The sequence below is a fragment of the Podarcis tiliguerta genome (assembly GCF_965153285.1).
Source record: "Podarcis tiliguerta genome assembly, chromosome: 8".
NCBI lineage: Eukaryota > Metazoa > Chordata > Lepidosauria > Squamata > Lacertidae > Podarcis > Podarcis tiliguerta.
In genome coordinates, this window is record NC_139541.1 from 2247087 (window position 1) to 2266025 (window position 18939).

An 18939-nucleotide genomic window follows, 5' to 3' on the forward strand; every position below is an offset into this window, starting at 1 on the left:
GTTAGACCTTTAGAATATCCCATTTCTAATTCACTTTCAAAGCTTCCCATTTAGCATAGAAAAGACCACAAAGTTGATTTTATTTCTATTTATTTAGATCTCAGGGCAGTTCACAGCAGAGAAATACAAAATAAAAAGACACAATGAAAAGGACAAGAACAAAACAAGCCCATAACTGCCCTCCCACAATTTAATGATAAGTATACAGTACATTTAATCTCAAACTTGTTAAAAGTCAGATTTATGTGCTTTTCCATACAGCAGCAAGAAAAACACTCGTAGAAAAACATAATTACAGAACTCGGAAAAGGGTTTCTAAGCACGTGTTCTGGGCTTGGAGCAATTAGCCCAATGTCTTCTCTGGTTGGATTCACATGGTGGAAGAAAGTGGACAGCAAGAATTTGTTGACCCTTTGCCACTCAGTGAGAGGGGGTATGACCTAGCTCTGGCAAAACAGCTTACTCTATGCTTTTAGCCCTTTCATGCATTAACTAGAGCTAAGCATGAGGCTAAATTTCCCACAGGATCTCCTCAAAACCACCCTCAAATCATAGGTCACATGTCCACAGATGTTTTGTTAGCACCTTTATTGTTAATCAATCTAAAACTCTGTGAGCAAAGGTGGATTTAGGGCAGTGCGAGTGGTGGGGTTGCACCAGGCGCACAGGCGAGGAGCGTGCCTTCTCAAAGCCCAGTAAGATGGCAAACGCTTGCCCGGCTTCAGCGTGAGGCCTCTGACAGCAGTGGCGTAGCGTGGGGGTTGCAGGGGGGGCCGGCCGCACCGGGTGCAACATCGGGGGGGGGGGGCGCTCGCACTCGCAGCTCTCTGCCCCTACCTGGCTCACTCACTCTCTCTCACTGCAGTGCTGGCTGTGCGAATCCGATCCGAACCGCCGGGTCGCCGCCCACTGTGGAGGGGGGGGGGGTGCCAGGTGTGCTAAAATAGAGTGCTAAAATCCACGGGTTAGGGGGCACAAATTACTTGCCTTGCCCCGGGTGCTGACAACCCACGCTACGCCACTGTCTGACAGGGTCCTAGAGTCCTCCCACCTCCTTCTCAAAGCTGCAAGGGCTGGTGGGGGGAGGGTGACAAATGGTCCTGCACAAGCTGGCAAAATACCAAGGTTTGCCCCTGCTGTGATCACATGACTCAAAGTCATATTTTTGGTTTGTCACTTTTCAATAAAGTCAATGAGCAATATTCCAATCTGGACACAACCACTTGGCAGTTGCATTCAGCTGAGCGGCACCCTGTCAAGAACATAGAGGGATAATATGCTTCCTGTTCCTCCCATTGCCATTACAATGTGACACATTTGGACACATTCACCACAACTCAATCCAGAAATTACTGAATTTCACAGACGGGAGAAATTATATTCTGAGTCACTCATCAGTGAGGCCAGTCCAATCTCTCAGCCTGCCTCCCTTGTCCCATCTGGCTTTATCATGCCTGACCAGCTCACCACCACCACATTCCCTGGATTATTTACAATCCACGCCTTGCCTAGGTATGTTTTTCTCAAGTATTTGTGAAGGAACTCAAAGCCTCCCATTTATGCAGATATTTCTCCAGAAAACAAACTTCAAGTGAGTCAGGTGCCAACATTTTCTTCCAGTCAGTGCTCTTTAAAAAAAGGTGTGTTTGCTTTGGCACATTAGTTTACCCAAACAGCCATGCAAGGGAGGCGTTTCCATGTTTCCCTTCTCCCATGTCTGCATAAATTTGGGGATGTGAGTTCACTCCAGGCGTTGGAAGGCAACACAGCTGTAGGTGTCATTTCCCACCAAGAAGAGTTTCCCACCAGCTGAGGACAGAGAAGCCAGGATGGTAAGTCACACTCTATATTTTTTTGTCCCACTGTTGCTCTGATGTGGATTGGATGAAAAGGTGTGAAAGGATTTACTAGAGAGGCAGATTTATGCAAAGAGCAGTCAAAATTACAAGGATGAGGTTTTTGAAAAGTTCCTTGCCTTCTCTGACACCTGATCCATCTAGAATGCACCTCTTTCTCCTTCTTGATCCATTAGCAGTCACTGCAGCTTCCTCTGGAAACCACAAAAAGGGACAGAACAAAATAAACTACCATATTTTTCGCCCTATAGGACGCACCTGCCCATAGGATGCACCTAGTTTTTTTGGGGGGGGGGGATAAAGAAAAAAAAGTTATCCCCCCCAGCCGCGGCTTCAGCGCGCCCCGCGCTCCGGGCAGCAGGCTGCTATCCGCAGCCTAGGGAGCCCTGCAGGAACTCCCGCGGGCTCCCCAGGATTGCTGATAGCTTCCTGAAGCCTGGAGAGCGAGAGGGGTCGGTGTGCACCCACCCCTCTCGCTCTCCAAGCTTCAGCGAAAGCCTGCATTCGCCCCATAGGATGCACACAGATTTCCCCTTCATTTTTGGAGGGAAAAAAGTGCGTCCTATAGGGCGAAAAATACGGTATATTCAAAACAAATTAAAACAATTCTTTAAAAAGATAGTTAAAAAGACTCTTCTTAAAAACCTAAAAACGCCCTTAAAAGAATCAAGTCTTCAAAAAAGTTATACGATCTAAGAAAGTCTTTAAAAGAATCCTTCCAAAAGAATTTAAAAATTAAAATGTAGCACCTTAGAGACCAACTGAGTAGTTTTAGGTATAAGCTTTTGTCTGCATGCACACTTCTTCAGGTATCTTAAAGGTAAAGGACACATTAATTTCAGTAGCTCTGCTCTGATTCAGATTTAGTCAGATACAATCCATTTTAAACAGAAAAGGAAGCTCTAAATATAAATATTTGATAACACCCTCTTGAACGATTTGTGTCTGTTTTGCAGAAAATCCTCTTGAGCCTGACTGCCTTGTCTTTGACACTTGCCTTGTGTCACGGATACTGCATGCTTAGCCAGCACGAAGTAGAGATTAAAGATGGTAAGTAAACAGCAACGTAATGTTGATAAGTGGGACGCGGGTGGCGCTGTGGGTAAAACCTCAGTGCCTAGGACTTGCCGATCGTATGGTCGGCGGTTCGAATCCCCGCGGCGGGGTAAGCTCCCGTCATTCGGTCCCAGCTCCTGCCCACCTAGCAGTTCGAAAGCACTCTTAAGTGCAAATAGGGACCGCTTTATAGCGGGAAGGTAAACGGCGTTTCCGTGTGCGGCGCTGGTGCTGGCTCGCCAGCTGCAGCTTCGTCATGCTGGCCATGTGACCTGGAAGTGTCTTCAGATGGCGCCGGCTCCCTGCCTCTTGAGCAAGAGGAGCGCACAACCCTAGAGTCGGTCACGACTGGCCCGTACGGGCAGGGGTACCTTTACCTTTACCTTTAATGTTGATAAGCAATCTATTTATGGCCAAATCATTATTTAATGTTTCAGAAATGTGTCCCTGACTAGAGATTTTTTAGCATACACCTACCAAATCTGCTCTTGCTGAACCAGAACACAGACCAAAATGCAGCTACCTTCAAAATCTACACTTCTCCAGATGTTGTGATGCTGCTCAGAGTCTAAAATGACCTGACGCTGCTCCCGTCTCATCTTATCATTGATGAGTCCCTGCTTAAGCTCTTACTTTTATTATGTATTGTGTGGTTTTTAGATTGTATTTTTAGGTTGTGAACTGCCCTGAGGATGGTATATAAACAGTAATAATAATAACTGGTAGAAACTGAAACGGCCAGATTCCCCATCCACAGGGCACCCCATTCACTCCCACCCTGTTTTAAGCTTGGAACCACCGTCTGCAGACGCAAGCAGGAGACTGCAGTATAAGCAAGACAGACGTCCAGAGTCACTACCTTTCTGGTCAGCAACCAGGACATGCAAGAATAAAGGTGGCAAAGCTTCCCACTCCACTCCATGTCAGGAAACGCTATACCTATTACATTTTCAAATATCAAGCTGCGGTCAGAAGCACAGGAGGAGTTGGACAAGTGGAAAATTTGCAGTCACTGTGCTTCCCTTGCGCAGTCTCTGCATTGTGCTGAGCAGCAGCTTCTGATTGCATTGATGTTAAATGTATGGGATTTCTCTCCCTAGGAAAGCCGGTGCTGCCCACTGAGTGTACCGATCCCTATGATGGGAGCAAGCATCCATTCGGCTCTAACTGGAATACAGCGGATTGCCTGGAATGCAGATGTAGTGAAAGTGCAATGCAGTGCTGCTCCAGGTAGGCCAAATACCCAAAATGGCCCTGGGTCTATTAATCTCTTTCAAATTATTTTGCCCCGTTCTCTCTGGAAGACCTTCTGCCCAATAAACATTCATGGACGGAATTAGCTGAAGACGGGTGTCCCAATTAATCTTTACATCTGAAGATAGGTTGCATAAAATTGTTGCCTGCATTTCCTTGAACCAAACAGTAAATTGATTGATTAATTCAGATATTTATAGACTTTATAGAAAGCAGAGTCATGAAATTTGATCTGGTAACAAGCACTGAGCATGCCTAGAGTGCCTTTCCAATCATCCAATCACCAGGCATTCGCTGCGTTGAAGCTTGGACTTTGGGATCTCCCTGAGTCCCAGATCCTCTCATCCGGAGACCACCTAGGAGCTGGTGCTGGGGAGAGGGACCCCGATGCACCCAATGGAAGAGGACCCCTCCTCTTTCCTGCACCTTCCTGTCTCCTTCTGTCTCCCTCCTGGCTGGCCTCTTGGTTTCGCACCAACATTTTGCTACACCCTTTTTTGTGCATGGGTGCTGCCCTCAACCACTGCAAACATATGGGGGGGGGTGGAGGGTCATCGTACAGCAACATGCAATGGCATATTGTGCAAGACATGTCCTTTGTGCATTCAGCTTGGGTTCCCCAGGTGAATTTGGCCTCAGGGCAAATGTTTTCCAAGGGCTTGGTTTTCCCTGGATGGAGCAAACATCTTGCAAAACTGCTCTTCTGCCAGGCAGTTCCAATCATTCTTGGCATGTCCTAAGTGAGCAGGAGAAAGGAGCACTGCTCTACAAGATCTGCATAAGCTCAGGGAAACCTTAGTTTACACATTCTTCTTCTTCTTTTTAGGTACGGTGGTACTGTTGATGTTGAGGGATGTAAAGCAGTGGTAAATCCAAACACATGTGAATATGAGTTCTATAAACTGGACGATCCCTCCAAACCCTGTTTCTGAGCTTTACAAATCCCACCCAAATTGCTTTCATGAAAGAGAATCTGAATAAATCAGTCATATGTGCATTTTGGTGTGTATCTGTTGTCTTTGCTTGATATCACTACTTGCAGAATTTGGTACATATCATAATGAAAGTGATGGACATGCCTATCTCAGCTATCAGCAGCTTTTTAGATTCTTTTTTTTAAAAAAAATATTTATTAGAGGTTTGAAAATTACAGAAAAGGAAAAAGAAAGAAAAAGAAACAATATAAATTTAACAAAACATACATTACAGTTACAATAAAAAAACAACACAACAATACAAAAAAGAAGGGGGGAAATGAGAAAAATGAAAAAAAACCACACACATCCAATATTCCATATCATTACCTTTCATTAACTTGGTTCATCGACCTCCTCACACCTCCCTTTTTTGTATTCTATTTCAATTAACTATTTCAGCAAATTCTTTCCATCTTACTCAATTTTTGTTCTATAATTTATCTTAACAGTCTAATCTTAAATTTTTCATTTTATCCCGTTATCAATCCACTTTTACTTAATTAATAAATTTCCAACATTTATTGTTGGGCAGGTGATAGATTTTTGCAAGCTTGACTGGTGTTATGTACCACCTGTAGATCATTTTCATTAAATTCTCCTTTAAGGCATTACATGCCGTAAACATCATACCTGTGGTCCGTAACTGTTCCCAGTCAACCATCATGATGTTGTGCCCAACATCTTGTGCCCATTTAATCATAGCAGATTTCACCGTTTCATCTTGAGTATTCCATTTCAGCAACACGTTATACATATAGATTCTAATGGGTGGCGCTGTGGTCTAAAAAACAGAGCCTAGGGCTTGCCGATCAGAAGGTTGGCGGTTTGAATCCCCACGATCAGGTGAGCTCCCGTTCCTCGGTCCCATCAAATACAGTAAGGCTAAAATGTTTTTTTCCTAACTTCCTCATAGCAAAATCATCCAAAACTTCATCAAAATTTGTTTGTCTAAGTTTGTCACTTTCAAAGTATGGTCTTCCTGTTATATACCTGCTGAGATTGATAAGGCATCTGACCCTCATCTGAATCTCATAGCTCTCCTGACAGGTGATTTGGTCTGCAGTCACAGTGTGGAAATAACGGAGGAGATTGCCCACAAGATACCAGGCACTCTACTATTCAAATTAGGCCCCAGTGTTTTTCTTACAATCCCCTTCTCAATGAATTAATCAATTTTAATCTAGCATGTAAAATCTCAACACTTTCTTATTGTGAATTCGAGCAAGTAAACTACTGCTCTCACTTCATTACAAACAGTATTTCTACCTGCAACACACCTGAGCAAACATGCTCCTCTTCCTTTCACAGATATTTGGTTTCCATTTGCAACTGTAACTGCCTCTGAGGAGTTATCATTTAACTCTCAGGGGGGGGGGGATTAGCATCAGACGTCATGTGCATGGAAGTTGCCAAATCAATTAACCAACTAGAAGGGTTACTGTTAATAGCACCAGTTTTCCTATAACTTGTTATTGCTGGACAGTTCGGATGAACTGCAAAAGCGTTTTTAGTTTGCTTTCTGTTGCCACCCTGGAACTTTTCTTTATTAGTGCCACTTTGTTTTGTACGTTTCCTTGCAAATGAAGGAAAACAACTTTTCTGCTTGTATATGTTGATAATATAATTTAGGTTGCTGAGAACAAACAAGGTTGTACAAAAACAAGATTGTGAGCAGGCCTGGCCAGGACATAGGTGTCCTGACTGTGACAAAGGTGACCTGGGTGCCTGCCTGCTTGCTTGCTTAACAGCCGTTGGGAACTTCAAGGTTCCTGCTCTCCCTTCTTATGGTCTTTATACTGGACCTGGAGATTCCAATAGAGAGCATTCCATGTCAAGAAGTAGGGCAAGTGGGCACCCTATCAAATGGCAGGGCAGGAGCTACACGGAGCTGGGCCTTTTCACCGGTGGTGCCCATTGCATGGCTTGCTCTTCCCGGACCCAAAGTCCCTCTCTGTTTTAGTCCCACAGCATCTGCCAAGGCAAGGGCTTCCCTCCAGAAAGGAGTGGAGGAAGGAACAGCAGAGCCAGTTGTAGCTGGAAGTGGGTTCTCTGTGCTGCAGAACCAGAAGAAGCATGAGACTCCCCCCTCTCTTTGCGTTGGGTTATCAGCCCTCAGTTTAGATGGTTGCCTGCACATTATTTGTCCAAACTTTGTTTCTAGAAGGGCTAGAGACTTCCTTTTGTTAAAAAGAAAGCTCATCATACAGGCCCAGGCTAGCATAGGTTCAGGTGCAATTACTCTAACTGCACCATTAGAAATTGGGCCCTGCTAGGATGTTGGGGGCTCCTATTCCTTGGTGTCCAAAGAACTCACCAATCACAATTCTGACTTGGCTGAAACCTCTGACAGAGAAGGGTGGCCAGGCCGGCTCATTTAACAGAAGTTGCTTAGAACATGCACATTGTGCTTCATAACTTTCTTCCTAGGAGGGTTAGAGACTCACCTTTTAAAAGGCACCTCTCTCTGGGGCAGGGGGGGGGGGCAGTTCAGAGACCTGGAGTGGCAGCAGCTCTCCCTGGAGAGGGGAGAAGAGGAGGCTGAGGAACCCTCCACAAGTGAGGGGTGAGGGGCTGCCGGCTCTGCAGGAAAGAGGTGACATAACTGGGCTCCTGAGCCCCACAGTAGTCCACAGAAAGAATGTAGTTGGTCAAGGGAGCTGTGGACTCAAAAAGGCTGAAAACCTCTGCTCTAGCTAATTATCCCAAACTGTCTTTGACGCTGAAAAAAAGACACAACCACAGTATAGCTCAACTCTTGTTTCTTGGGTGGCTCATTGACAGTGCCAGAATGAGGCTGGTGTAGGCAGTTCCCCCATCCAGGTCTCCAAGCTGAGCGGGTGAAACATATTAATAATAAAACCTAGACTTCTACGGCTCCCTACTCAAAGTTAAACCCTGGGTTATTGAGTTGCTGCAGCTATGACATAATGCACTTGAGAGTATGCGCTGAATGGAAGGCGGGAGGCAGAAGGGTGCCAAAGGAATCTTTGGGGCGCCAAATCTGGTCCTCGCTCCGGGCGCCATATTCCTAAAGTCTGCCCCTGCCATTGAGTGCGATGCCTTTTTGTGCATCTCAGCGGAGCTGAAGTTCCTCCTCCAGATGTCACTGGACTGCAACTCCCATCAGTTTCCCTGATGACAAAAGCAGATAAAGAAGCCGGTTTTGTTTCTGACACAGTTCATTAAAATGGCAATCAGCTTAATCTTATGGCTTAATTTAAAAGCACAGCTAAATGAGCAAACAAATGATCTCAAGATCTTGATAGACCCAGAATTGTTATAGTCATCTGCTGATTTTCCTTCTCTTTTGCCTCTTTCAGAAAGTCATCCTGCCACTGATTGTTTTGCCCCATGGGTTTTGCTTCCTTGGGCCCTTCAAAGCAGAGAGAAAAAATGGCAACATTCTCAAGCAGCCTATTAATATGAGCAAAGGATGATTTGATGCTTTGAATACACACACACACACACACACACACACACACACGTAAAGGACCCCTGGACAATTAAGTCCAGTCAAAGGCGACTATCTCACTATATAAATTTGTTTTCCTACATTTTGTTATTTTCCAATTCAACAAAACTAGTGACTTCCCGCTCACCCAACATTGATGCTTATCACCCAATTATCCAATTTCATCCTCTTTAGCATGTTTCTTAATATGTTCTGCTATTTTCTTACACTTCAATTCCCACTATGGTCTTCTTGTATGGGAAATAACTTCTTAAATAGACTACAGGCGGATCTTTGCACCCCAGTGGCGCATATGCTAAAGATGGCCTTAAATAGACTACAGTCTATTTAAGGCCGTCTTTAGCATATGTGCCACTGGGGTGCAAAGATCTGCCCAGCACCCCCAAATTTAGTTTAGCCCCCAAATTAACTTTTATTATGCCTGTGTCACTATTATCATTAGATAATAGCGCTCACACCTGTGCAGCTCCAAAAGGAGGGCTTTTTTGAGTTATTTGTTTAAAACCAGCTTTTCTAAAGAAGACAAAGAACACTTGTAAAGTGTAAAGACTCCACGCATGCGCTTACAGTCTTGGGAGGTGTCTGGAAGATGAGGCGGGCGGGCATTGTGCGCATGCGTGGGAGAACCGTCTTGGGCAGCCTTTCATTGTGGGAGCAACCTTATTTCTAGAAGAGCTGGGAGGGCCCTTGTGAGCACACATATACGAGTTCTTCTTGGGAAGGTTCCGGAGCCTGCGCACACTCCCGTCGCTAGAGAGGCACGTTCTCTTTCTGTCTCTCCCTCTTTCCTGTCACTCCCCCTCCTCCCAGCTTCGGTGAGCGGCAGGCATGCGGCGCAAGATCAGTCGTGTCGAAGGTGCTGCTGACCCCGCTGCCGCAGTGCAGCTCAATACACTATGCTTAGGTGGCTTCATCGGTGGGCGCCTGGTGCCCCCCAGAATTTGGCACCCGGTGCTCTGCACCCTTGCACCCCCGGGTAAAGACGGCCCTGGGTATGGCCATTCCCTTTAAGCCAGGCATGGCCAAACCTGGCCCTCCAGATGTATTGGCAACACCCACCATGCCTAGCTAACAAGACCAGTGGTCAGGGATGGTGGCAACTGTAGTCCCAAAACATCTGGAGGGCCAGGTGTGGCCATGCCTGCTTTAAGCAGTCCTCCTTAAAAGAGTCTCAATTTGTGTCTCTAATCATTGCCTCAGTTTTGCCCTCTCTGCATATTCCAGGATTTCCATCAGCCATTCTTCCTTTGAGGGTGTCCTTCCATTTCTAAACGTAGAGAATCCTTGCCCCTGTAGTTACATACATAAATACAGCTGAAGCTTTCTTTGGAATTTTGCTTTCTAACATCCCCAGCAGGAAGAATTCTGGCCTCTCGGGAAAGGTCAGCTCATCCCCCCCCCATTATGTATCATGTTCCCAAAGGCCTTGGTCTTCCTGCAGATCCACCACATGTGATAAAATGACCCCTCACAGTTCTTGCATTTGCAACATTTCTTTGATACATTCTTATACATTTCAGCTAGTTCTTTGTAGATAGAAACCATCTGCACATCTTAGTTGCTCACTAAGTTTCAAATTTTGTTGAACATCTGCCTCTCCCACTCTGGAGGGCACAGCTAAAGAATACCAGGCCATCTAGTCTCGGTTCTAAAACTTCCAAGGAAGGCCAGGCGACTTCCGGGTTGGTGCCTCCGGTATGGCTGAATTCCTCTGATCGGGAGGAATTTGCCCCGTGGGAATTTGGGTCTGGCCACCACGGCGAAGGCGGAGATCCGCAGAAAATCACAGGCGGGAGAAGCCTGTGAGCGTGGGATTCGGCGGGCACCTTTTGTGCCTCCCCTACTCGCGGGGAAACCCGGTTTCGGGGGTCCGGAGCGACGTGGGGTGAGCGGCGCAGTGCATCGAATTGTCTGCTTCTTCCTGTTGAGAGAAGTAATGAGTTAAACTGCAATGCCTCGGCTCAAAAGGGGAGGTTTTTCCTGGGACGTCAGCCAGGAAATGACGTGAGTGGTCTGGAATGCTCTTTGTGTTCTGTGAAAGCGAAAGTGTCAGTGTGTAAGCAGCCAGCTCGGTGAGAGGAGCTGGAAAGCGATGGAGCTATCCTCTGATGGATTTTTGCCAATGTTATCGGAGCAATAAAAGACTTCAAGGAAAGAATCTGCCTTCGTTAATTCAAGCTTTTTCCACATGCAGTTGCGCTTATTCTGCTAAGGTGTTTTACTGCTGTAGGAGTGAAGCAGAATTTCACACAGCGGAGCGTGCCGGACTGAGGGGCCATAAATCTGTCTGGGAAGATTTATGGGCAGCACCGGACTCACTAATTATCCTAACACTTCCACGGAGCGAAGCCACATAGCTGTTGCCGGAGAGCACTGACTTTTTCCTGTGGACAATTTGACTTCAAAGTAACTACCCGTGAGTAGAGCTGAATCGGGAGAATTGGATTTTTAAACGTTTAATTTGGCATCGAAACAGGGGAGGTTCAATTCAGGAAGTCCGCCTTCCCCTTTGTAAATAGATTGAAGCAACGAGGCTGCAAGCTGAAGTCTTGGAAAGCCTTTTGTAAAAGACTAAATCTCCATCGGTAAAGAACATTAAACCCCCCTTGGAGGCAGGAGAAGAGGGGGGAAAGTTGTGGATTGAGTATGCCTGCAGGAGAGAGCGAAGAGAATTAAAATACTGCCGCTCTGACCCTGGAAAAAGACTGCTAGCAGGACTGACGTCTTTTGGAATGCTTATTGACAGCGTTTAGAACGTTCATTGACAGCTAGCTAAATAAGAGAAATACATTGTTTCTACTGTCTCTGGATGCTTTTAAAAAGGAGTAAACGTAACTGAAAATTGAAACTAACTTTGGATTGTTTGAACTGTGTTTAAAAGAGGACATTACTGACTAAGATAAATAGAAACTGTTTCCCCCTAGTGGAAGCCTTTGAAACTTTGAAACTGGTTGCTTTACAGAGCTGGGCTAGGGGAATTTCCAGCTGCAAGATAAAAGACTGTGAGATGTTGGGATTGACCTTGAATCTTTTAGGTGTTATGGTAAATGGAAAGGAAAAAACAGACCAGTCAACTGCTGAAAAAACACTAAGGTTTGGGAGGACTTGGCAGCAATCCAGGAGAGGCTCAACATCAGGCCCCCCTGCTTCTTCTTCTGCTGCTTTTGCACCAGTACACTCAAAACCAAGAGGAATGTCGACAGAAGAGGCCTTAGTGGTTGCACTAAAGAAGATAAATGATTCACTGGAACAGCTTAACAAGAAAACAGACGTGATAAATGTGAAAGTTGATGCTACAACTATTAAAATCGACTTAATTACAGAAAGTATAAATAATTTGGGACAAAAGGTGAATACCAATACAGAAACCATCCAGAAATTGATACAAGAATCTACTTTGATACGGCAAACTGCGGAGGAAGCTAGGGAGAAAGCCGTTGTTGCTGAATGCAAAGTAACACAACTGGAGAGGAGAGTCCCAGCCCTACAGAGGCAATTTGATGAACATAAGTTGACGCTTGCCATGATTGAACTTAAAGAAAAACAGAAGAATTCGAGGATTAGAGCCCTACCTGAATTGGAGAAGGAAAGTTTGATAGACTTTCCTACACAGGAATTTGCTGACTTATGGGACTTGGACTTGGGTCAAGAAGAGTTTAGAATTGTGAGGGCCTTCAGATTTGGAAGAGGATTTGGCAATCATCTTTGAGAATTCCTGGAGAACAGGCGAAGTCCCAGCAGACTGGAGGAGGGCAAATGTTGTCCCTATTTTCAAAAAGGGGAAAAGAGAGGACCCAAATAATTATCGCCCAGTCAGTCTGACATCAATACCGGGGAAGATTCTGGAGCAGATCATCAAGCAAACAATCTGTGAGCACCTAGAAAGGAATGCTGTGATCACCAATAGTCAGCATGGATTTCTGAAAAATAAGTCATGTCATTTTTTGACAGAATTACAAGCCTGGTAGATGAAGGGAACGCAGTGGATGTAGCCTACCTTGATTTCAGCAAGGCATTTGACAAGGTGCCCCATGATATTCTTGTAAAGAAGCTGGTAAAATGCGGTCTTGACTATGCTACCACTCAGTGGATTTGTAACTGGCTGACTGACCAGACCCAAAGGGTGCTCATCAATGGTTCCTCTTCATCCTGGAGAAGAGTGACTAGTGGGGTGCCACAGGGTTCTGTCTTGGGCCCGGTCTTATTCAACATCTTTATCAACGACTTGGATGATGGACTCAAGGGCATCCTGATCAAATTTGCAGATGACACCAAACTGGGAGGGGTGGCTAACACCCCAGAGGACAGGATCACACTTCAAAACGACCTTGACAGATTAGAGAACTGGGCCAAAACAAACAAGATGAATTTTAACAGGGAGAAATGTAAACTATTGCACTTGGGGGGGGGGAATGAGAGGCACAAATACAAGATGGGTGACACCTGGCTTGAGAGCAGTACATGTGAAAAGGATCTAGGAGTCTTGGTTGACCACAAACTTGACATGAGCCAACAGTGTGACGCGGCAGCTAAAAAAGCCAATGCAATTCTTGGCTGCATCAATAGGAGTATAGCATCTAGATCAAGGGAAGTAATAGTGCCACTGTATTCTGCTCTGGTCAGACCTCACCTGGAGTACTGTGTCCAGTTCTGGGCACCACAGTTCAAGAAGGACACTGACAAACTGGAACGTGTCCAGAGGAGGGCAACCAAAATGGTCAAAGGCCTGGAAACGATGCCTTATGAGGAACGGCTAAGGGAGCTGGGCGTGTTTAGCCTGGAGAAGAGGAGATTAAGGGGTGATATGATAGCCATGTTCAAATATATAAAAGGATGTCACATAGAGGAGGTTGTTTTCTGCTGCTCCAGAGAAGCAGACACGGAGCAATGGATCCCAATTACAAGAAAGAAGATTCCACCTAAACATTAGGAAGAACTTCCTGATAGTAAGAGCTGTTCGACAGTGGAATTTGCTGCCAAGGAGTGTGGTGGAGTCTCCTTCTTTGGAGGTCTTTAAGCAGAGGCTTGACAACCATATGTCAGGAGTGCTCTGATGGTGTTTCCTGCTTGGCAGGGTGTTGGACTCGATGGCCCTTGTGGTCTCTTCCAACTCTATGATTCTCAATAAAAGGTTCTTTAATTCCTCCTCACTTTCTGCCATCAAGGTTGTGTCATCTGCATATTTGAGATTGTTGATATTTCTTCCGGCAATCTTAATTCCGGCTAGGGATTCATCCAGCCCAGCCTTTCGCATAATGAATTCTGCATATAAGTTAAATAAGCAGGGAGACAATATACAGCCTTGTCGTACTCCTTTCCCTATGTTGAACCAATCAGTTGTTCCATATCCAGTTCTAACTCAAGTCAAGTCAAGTCAAGTTTTATTGCGGCAAAAGCCAGTAACACCAAACACCACAAGATCAGACAAAGAGAATTCAACAATGGCATCCAAAGAAAAAAGGGAAAAAAAAGGATTACACAAGGGAACTTCGCATTGTGCCATTCAACTGAAGAGATTTACGTTTCCTGATTACCAAAGTGCAGAATTTGGCCACCTCATATGATATTGAGCTTGAGGAATCTTCCAGAAGGTATTTTTGTAAAATTTCAGGGGAGGATTCCAAATAATGTTGTATGGGTATAAATTTTGATAAAAGCGGGAAAATAAATTGAACTCGTTCTTCACTATAAAATTTGCAAAATAGAAGGATGTGTGTGACAGATTCTACCTTATTAGACATACAGGGGCAGAGACGTGCATGCATTGGTACCCGCGTGAATTTGCCGTGCAGCACTGCTGAGGGCATTGTCTCAAAGCGGGCTCTAGAAAAAGCCCATCTATAAGCTTCGTTAGTGATGTTAGTTAAGTAAGGGGCAGCTGCAAAATTAGGCATCTATACGTCTTTTAGACATCTATACGTCTCCGGGAGTAGGGCGTCTTCTTGTTGTAATTCGACATCGTAAAGTCTCTGAGTGATAATTGCTTTTGCCTTGTTCAGAGTTCCAATAAAGAGATTTTCAGGGTTTAGGCCAATTTGTTTGATCTTGTTAGTTATTTGCAGAAGCCAAGGGGGATAGGGAACTGCTGCCAGGAAGCAAGGTAACAATCCCTTAGGATTATAGTGGATTTTCAGCCAGAGGGATATTGCTTGCTCCCAGACTTTTAATTCCACTCTGGGCAGTCCTGCCTCTTGCCTTAAGACTGCATTAGGTGTGCATCTTGGGGTAGCAAATAGTGATCTTAAAAACTTTGATTGAACTGTTTCAAGGGTCTTAAGGTTGGCAGAGGGGTTAATTTGAGAGCCATACAGGAGTTGGGCCAGAGATTTTGCCTGAAAGACTTTTAAGGCCATTGGGAGGAAGCCAGCTCCTTTCCTTCTGAATAATCTAAGGATGGCATTTGCACTTCTTCCTGCTGATGTAGCTGATGTAGTCAGGTGTGTTGACAGTTTGGCATTATAAGAGGTAATGCCTAAGTATTGGAAGGTTTTAGTCTGTTCAATGGCATTTCCCTTTGTGGTCCAATTTTCTTTCCTGAAGGAACGGTTAAAATGTACAATTTTAGTTTTAGCGAAGTTAATTGTTAACAGTTCAGTGTTACACCGATCACTAAACTTCCCTAAGGCACGTTTCAGACCCACTTTGGTTTGAGAGAGGAGAACCGCGTCATCCGCATACATTAAAACTGGTACTTTTCTGCCGTTAGAGAACACGGGGGTGGGTGGGTTTCAATTTCACGGCAACATGTGATCAGGGAGTTAACATAGATGTTAAATAAAAGTGGGGCTAATAGGCATCCTTGTCTGACTCCTCTTTGGACTGGGATTTCTCTAGAGAGTCTACCGTCCTGTGCGAGTCTTATCTGGAGGGTATTATTCTCATGAAGCTTAATCATCAGAAGTAATAACCTTCCGTTAATACCCATATTGGCCAATTTGGCCCAAAGCCTACCCCTGGATACAGAATCAAAAGCTGCCTTTAAGTCCACAAAAGCCGCATACAATGACTTTTTCCAATGTTTCACATACTTATAGACAAAGTAATCTAACACTAAGCAGTGATCTATGGTGGAACGTCCGGGTGTAAATCCTGCTTGTTCAATTTCTAGCAAGTCATTATGATCTAACCATTCACATAATTTTAGACATAGATGTTTTGTGTAAAGTTTGCAGATCACATTCAGTAGACTAATTGGTCTGTAATTGGATGGGTCAGAGGGGTTGCCCTTTTTAAATATAGGAACAATTATAGCCAGTCCCCAATCTTTAGGGATTTCCGTTGTCTTATCTATATATGAAAATAGATTTGCAAGAACCGGAGCCCACCAGTTTATTTGCGCTTTCAGAAGTTCAGCAACAATGAAATCACTTCCTGGGGCTTTGCCAGATTTCATTTGTAGAATTAACGAAGTGATTTCAGTTTCAGATGTTGGGGGCCATGGTGTGTCATTATCTAAGGGGATGTTAAGCAGCGCAGAGGGACGATGTTCCCTAAACAGCACTTTATAGTGCTTTCCCCATAAGTTTGGAGGGATTGTTGTGCCCTCGTTAGGAGCTTTGGTTTGACTGGAGATAATTTTCCAGAAGTTGGTATTATCTTTTTCTATTGACGCTTTTATGAGGGCCTGCCAAATGAGGGAGTCTGCGGTTCTTTTTTTGGTTTTTAATAACTCTTTGTAGTTCTTTTTTTTAAGTTGTAACTCTAATTTAGTGAAAGGGTTAGGATTTTGCTGGAAGGCCTTAAAGCATTCCCTGAGTATAAGTTTTGCCTGGATGCACTCGCGGTCAAACCATTTTTTGTTGGTAGGGGACTCATTGTGGTTAGGTCTCCTGAGTCTTGACAATAATGGTTGAAGCTTTCGGATTAGAGTGTTATAATGGTCAATTGGGGAGGTCTCTTCAGTGACGTTGGAAGTCAGGGCGGCCCAGAGGAGTTGACCTTCCATTGATTGTGTCCAAATGCTAAAATTGTTATTGATATAAGGGGACCATTTAATTCTGGATCTACCTATTTGTTGAAGAACATTAGGATCGGGTATCTGTGGGGCGAGCCCGCATCTCAGGGGTTTCCAAAATTCAGTCCTTTTAAGATTTAGTGGTAGATGGTCACTTTCGGTTCTTATATCTACAGTGAATTCAATATATTCGTCGAAGAGTTCTTGGGAGACAAGGATGTAGTCGATGAGAGAATGCCTTAAGCCTGACCAGTAAGTAAATTGGCCGGGGCAGTCTCCCGAAGAGAGGCCGTTTAAAATAACAAGGTTCAATCTAAGTGCCATTAGAAAAAGACATGTACCAGCAAAATTGGTAACAGGGTCAAGTGAGTGACGCCCGAATAGGGGCCAATGCTCATCATTAGCATTTAGGGGACCGATTCCACTTTCGTTGATTAGCTGTTCGTCTGAGTGGCCAAGTCTTGCATTAAAGTCTCCACCAATAATTAAGGAGGCAGAGGGAAACTTATTTGAGACAGAGAGAATGCAATCTTCCAATTCGTTCCAGTTCTAACTGTAGCTTCTTGTCCCACATAGAGATTTCTCAGGAGACAGATGAGGTGATCAGGCACTCCCATTTCTTTAAGAACTTGCCATAGTTTGCTGTGGTCGACACAGTCAAAGGCTTTTGCATAGTCAATGAAGCAGAAGTAGATGTCTTTCTGAAACTCTCTAGCTTTCTCCATAATCCAGCGCATGTTTGCAATTGGGTCTCTGGTTCCCCTGCCCTTTCGAAATCCAGCTTGCACTTCTGGGAGTTCTCGGTCCACATACTGCTTGAGCCTTCCTTAAAGAATTTTAAGCATAACCTTGCTAGCGTGTGAAATGAGTGCAATTGTGTGGTAGTTGGAGCATTCTTTAGCACTGCCCTTCTTTGGGATTGGGATGTAGACTGACCTTCTCCAATCCTCTGGCCACTGCTGGGTTTTCCAAACTTGCTGGCATATTGAGTGTAGCACCTTAACAGCATCATCTTTTAAAATTTTAAATAGTTCAGCTGGAATACCATCACTTCCACTGGCCTTGTTATTTGCAGTGCTTTCTATGGCCCGTTTGACTTCACCCTCCAGGATGTCTGGCTCAAGGTCAGCAACCACACTACCTGGGGTGTACGAGCCATCCATATCTTTCTGGTATAATTCCTCCGTGTATTCTTGCCACCTCTTCTTGATGTCTTCTGCTTCTGTTAGGTCCTTACCACTTCTGTCCTTTATTATGGTAATCTTTGTACGAAATGTTCCTTTCATATCTCCAATTTTCTTGAAGAGATCTCTGGTTCTTCCCATTCCGTTGTTTTCCTCTATTTCTTTGCATTGCTCGTTTAAGAAGGCCTTCTTGTCTCTCCTTGCTATTTTTTGGAAATCTGCATTCAATTTCCTGTATCTTTCTCTATCTCCCTCGCATTTTGCTTGCTTTCTCTCTCCCGCTATTTGTAAGGCATAATTGGACATCCACTTTGCTTTCTTGCATTTCTTTTGCATTGGGATGGTTTTCGTTGCCATCTCATTTTTGACCACATCCAACTTACCAAGGTTCATGGTTCTTACATTCCAGGTTCCTATGCAATATTTTTCTTTACAGCATTGGACTTTCCTTTCGCTTCCAGGCATATCCGCAACTGAGCGTCCTTTCGGCTTTGGCCCAGCCGCTTCATCAGCTCTGGATCTACTTGTCCTCCGCTCCTCCCCAGTAGCATGTTGGACGCCTTCCGACCTGAGGGGCTCATCTTCCAGCGTCATAACTTTTATATGCCTGTTGTCTTTGTCCATGGAGTTTTCTTGGCAGGGATACTGGAGTGGCTTGCCGGTTCCTGCTCCAGGTGGATCACGTTTGGTCAAAACTCTCCACTATCACCTGTCCATCTTGGGTGCTCTGCACGGCATAGTTCATAGCTTCTCTGAGTTAATCAAGCCCCTTCGCCGCGGCAAGGCTGTGATCCATGAAGGAAAAAACTCAACACTATCCTGGTCTAATAACATTTAACGTGATTTTCCTGTTCCCAGTTCTGGTTCTGATCTGCACTTATCAGTGAATATCTCTGGAAGACGTAGAACTCTCTCAACTGTTCTTGTAAACATTTATGTCATCAGAAGCAAATGTTTCCTTCCTGGCAAGCATTTCCTTCTCCCGTTAGGACCTCCATCCCTCTCATTTTGCCCCTCCTCCTTCCCATTTGTATAAAAGGGCGTATGGGGCTCTCCACAGACTTACAGGAGGGACACCAGAGCTCTTTCCTGCACCTCCCAGTAAGAGTTTGCCAGCAACTCATTGAAAAACCAAGATGGTAAGTAGAATGCTTTGGGGACGGTTGGTACACAATTTTTTCTTTAA

General features: G+C 44.7%; 1 protein-coding gene across 2 annotated transcripts in view; it reads left to right on the forward strand.

Annotated features, from left to right (window-relative positions):
- Positions 1 to 1511: 1511 nt before the first annotated feature.
- LOC310683942 (small serum protein 5-like) overlaps positions 1512 to 18939 on the forward strand; it is a 95633-nt gene continuing 78205 nt past the window's right edge. The window contains exons 1-4 of one of the 2 annotated variants that reach the window (XM_083454432.1): positions 1673 to 1832; positions 2813 to 2906; positions 4013 to 4142; positions 4993 to 5163. In XM_083454432.1, coding sequence (XP_083310558.1) covers positions 1830 to 1832; positions 2813 to 2906; positions 4013 to 4142; positions 4993 to 5098 — 333 coding nt within the window. In that variant the 5' untranslated portion in view covers positions 1673 to 1829 and the 3' untranslated portion in view covers positions 5099 to 5163. Of the gene's footprint in view, positions 1833 to 2812; positions 2907 to 4012; positions 4143 to 4992; positions 5164 to 18939 lie in introns of those variants that run through there. The other variant, XM_083454431.1, reaches the window with a different exon arrangement.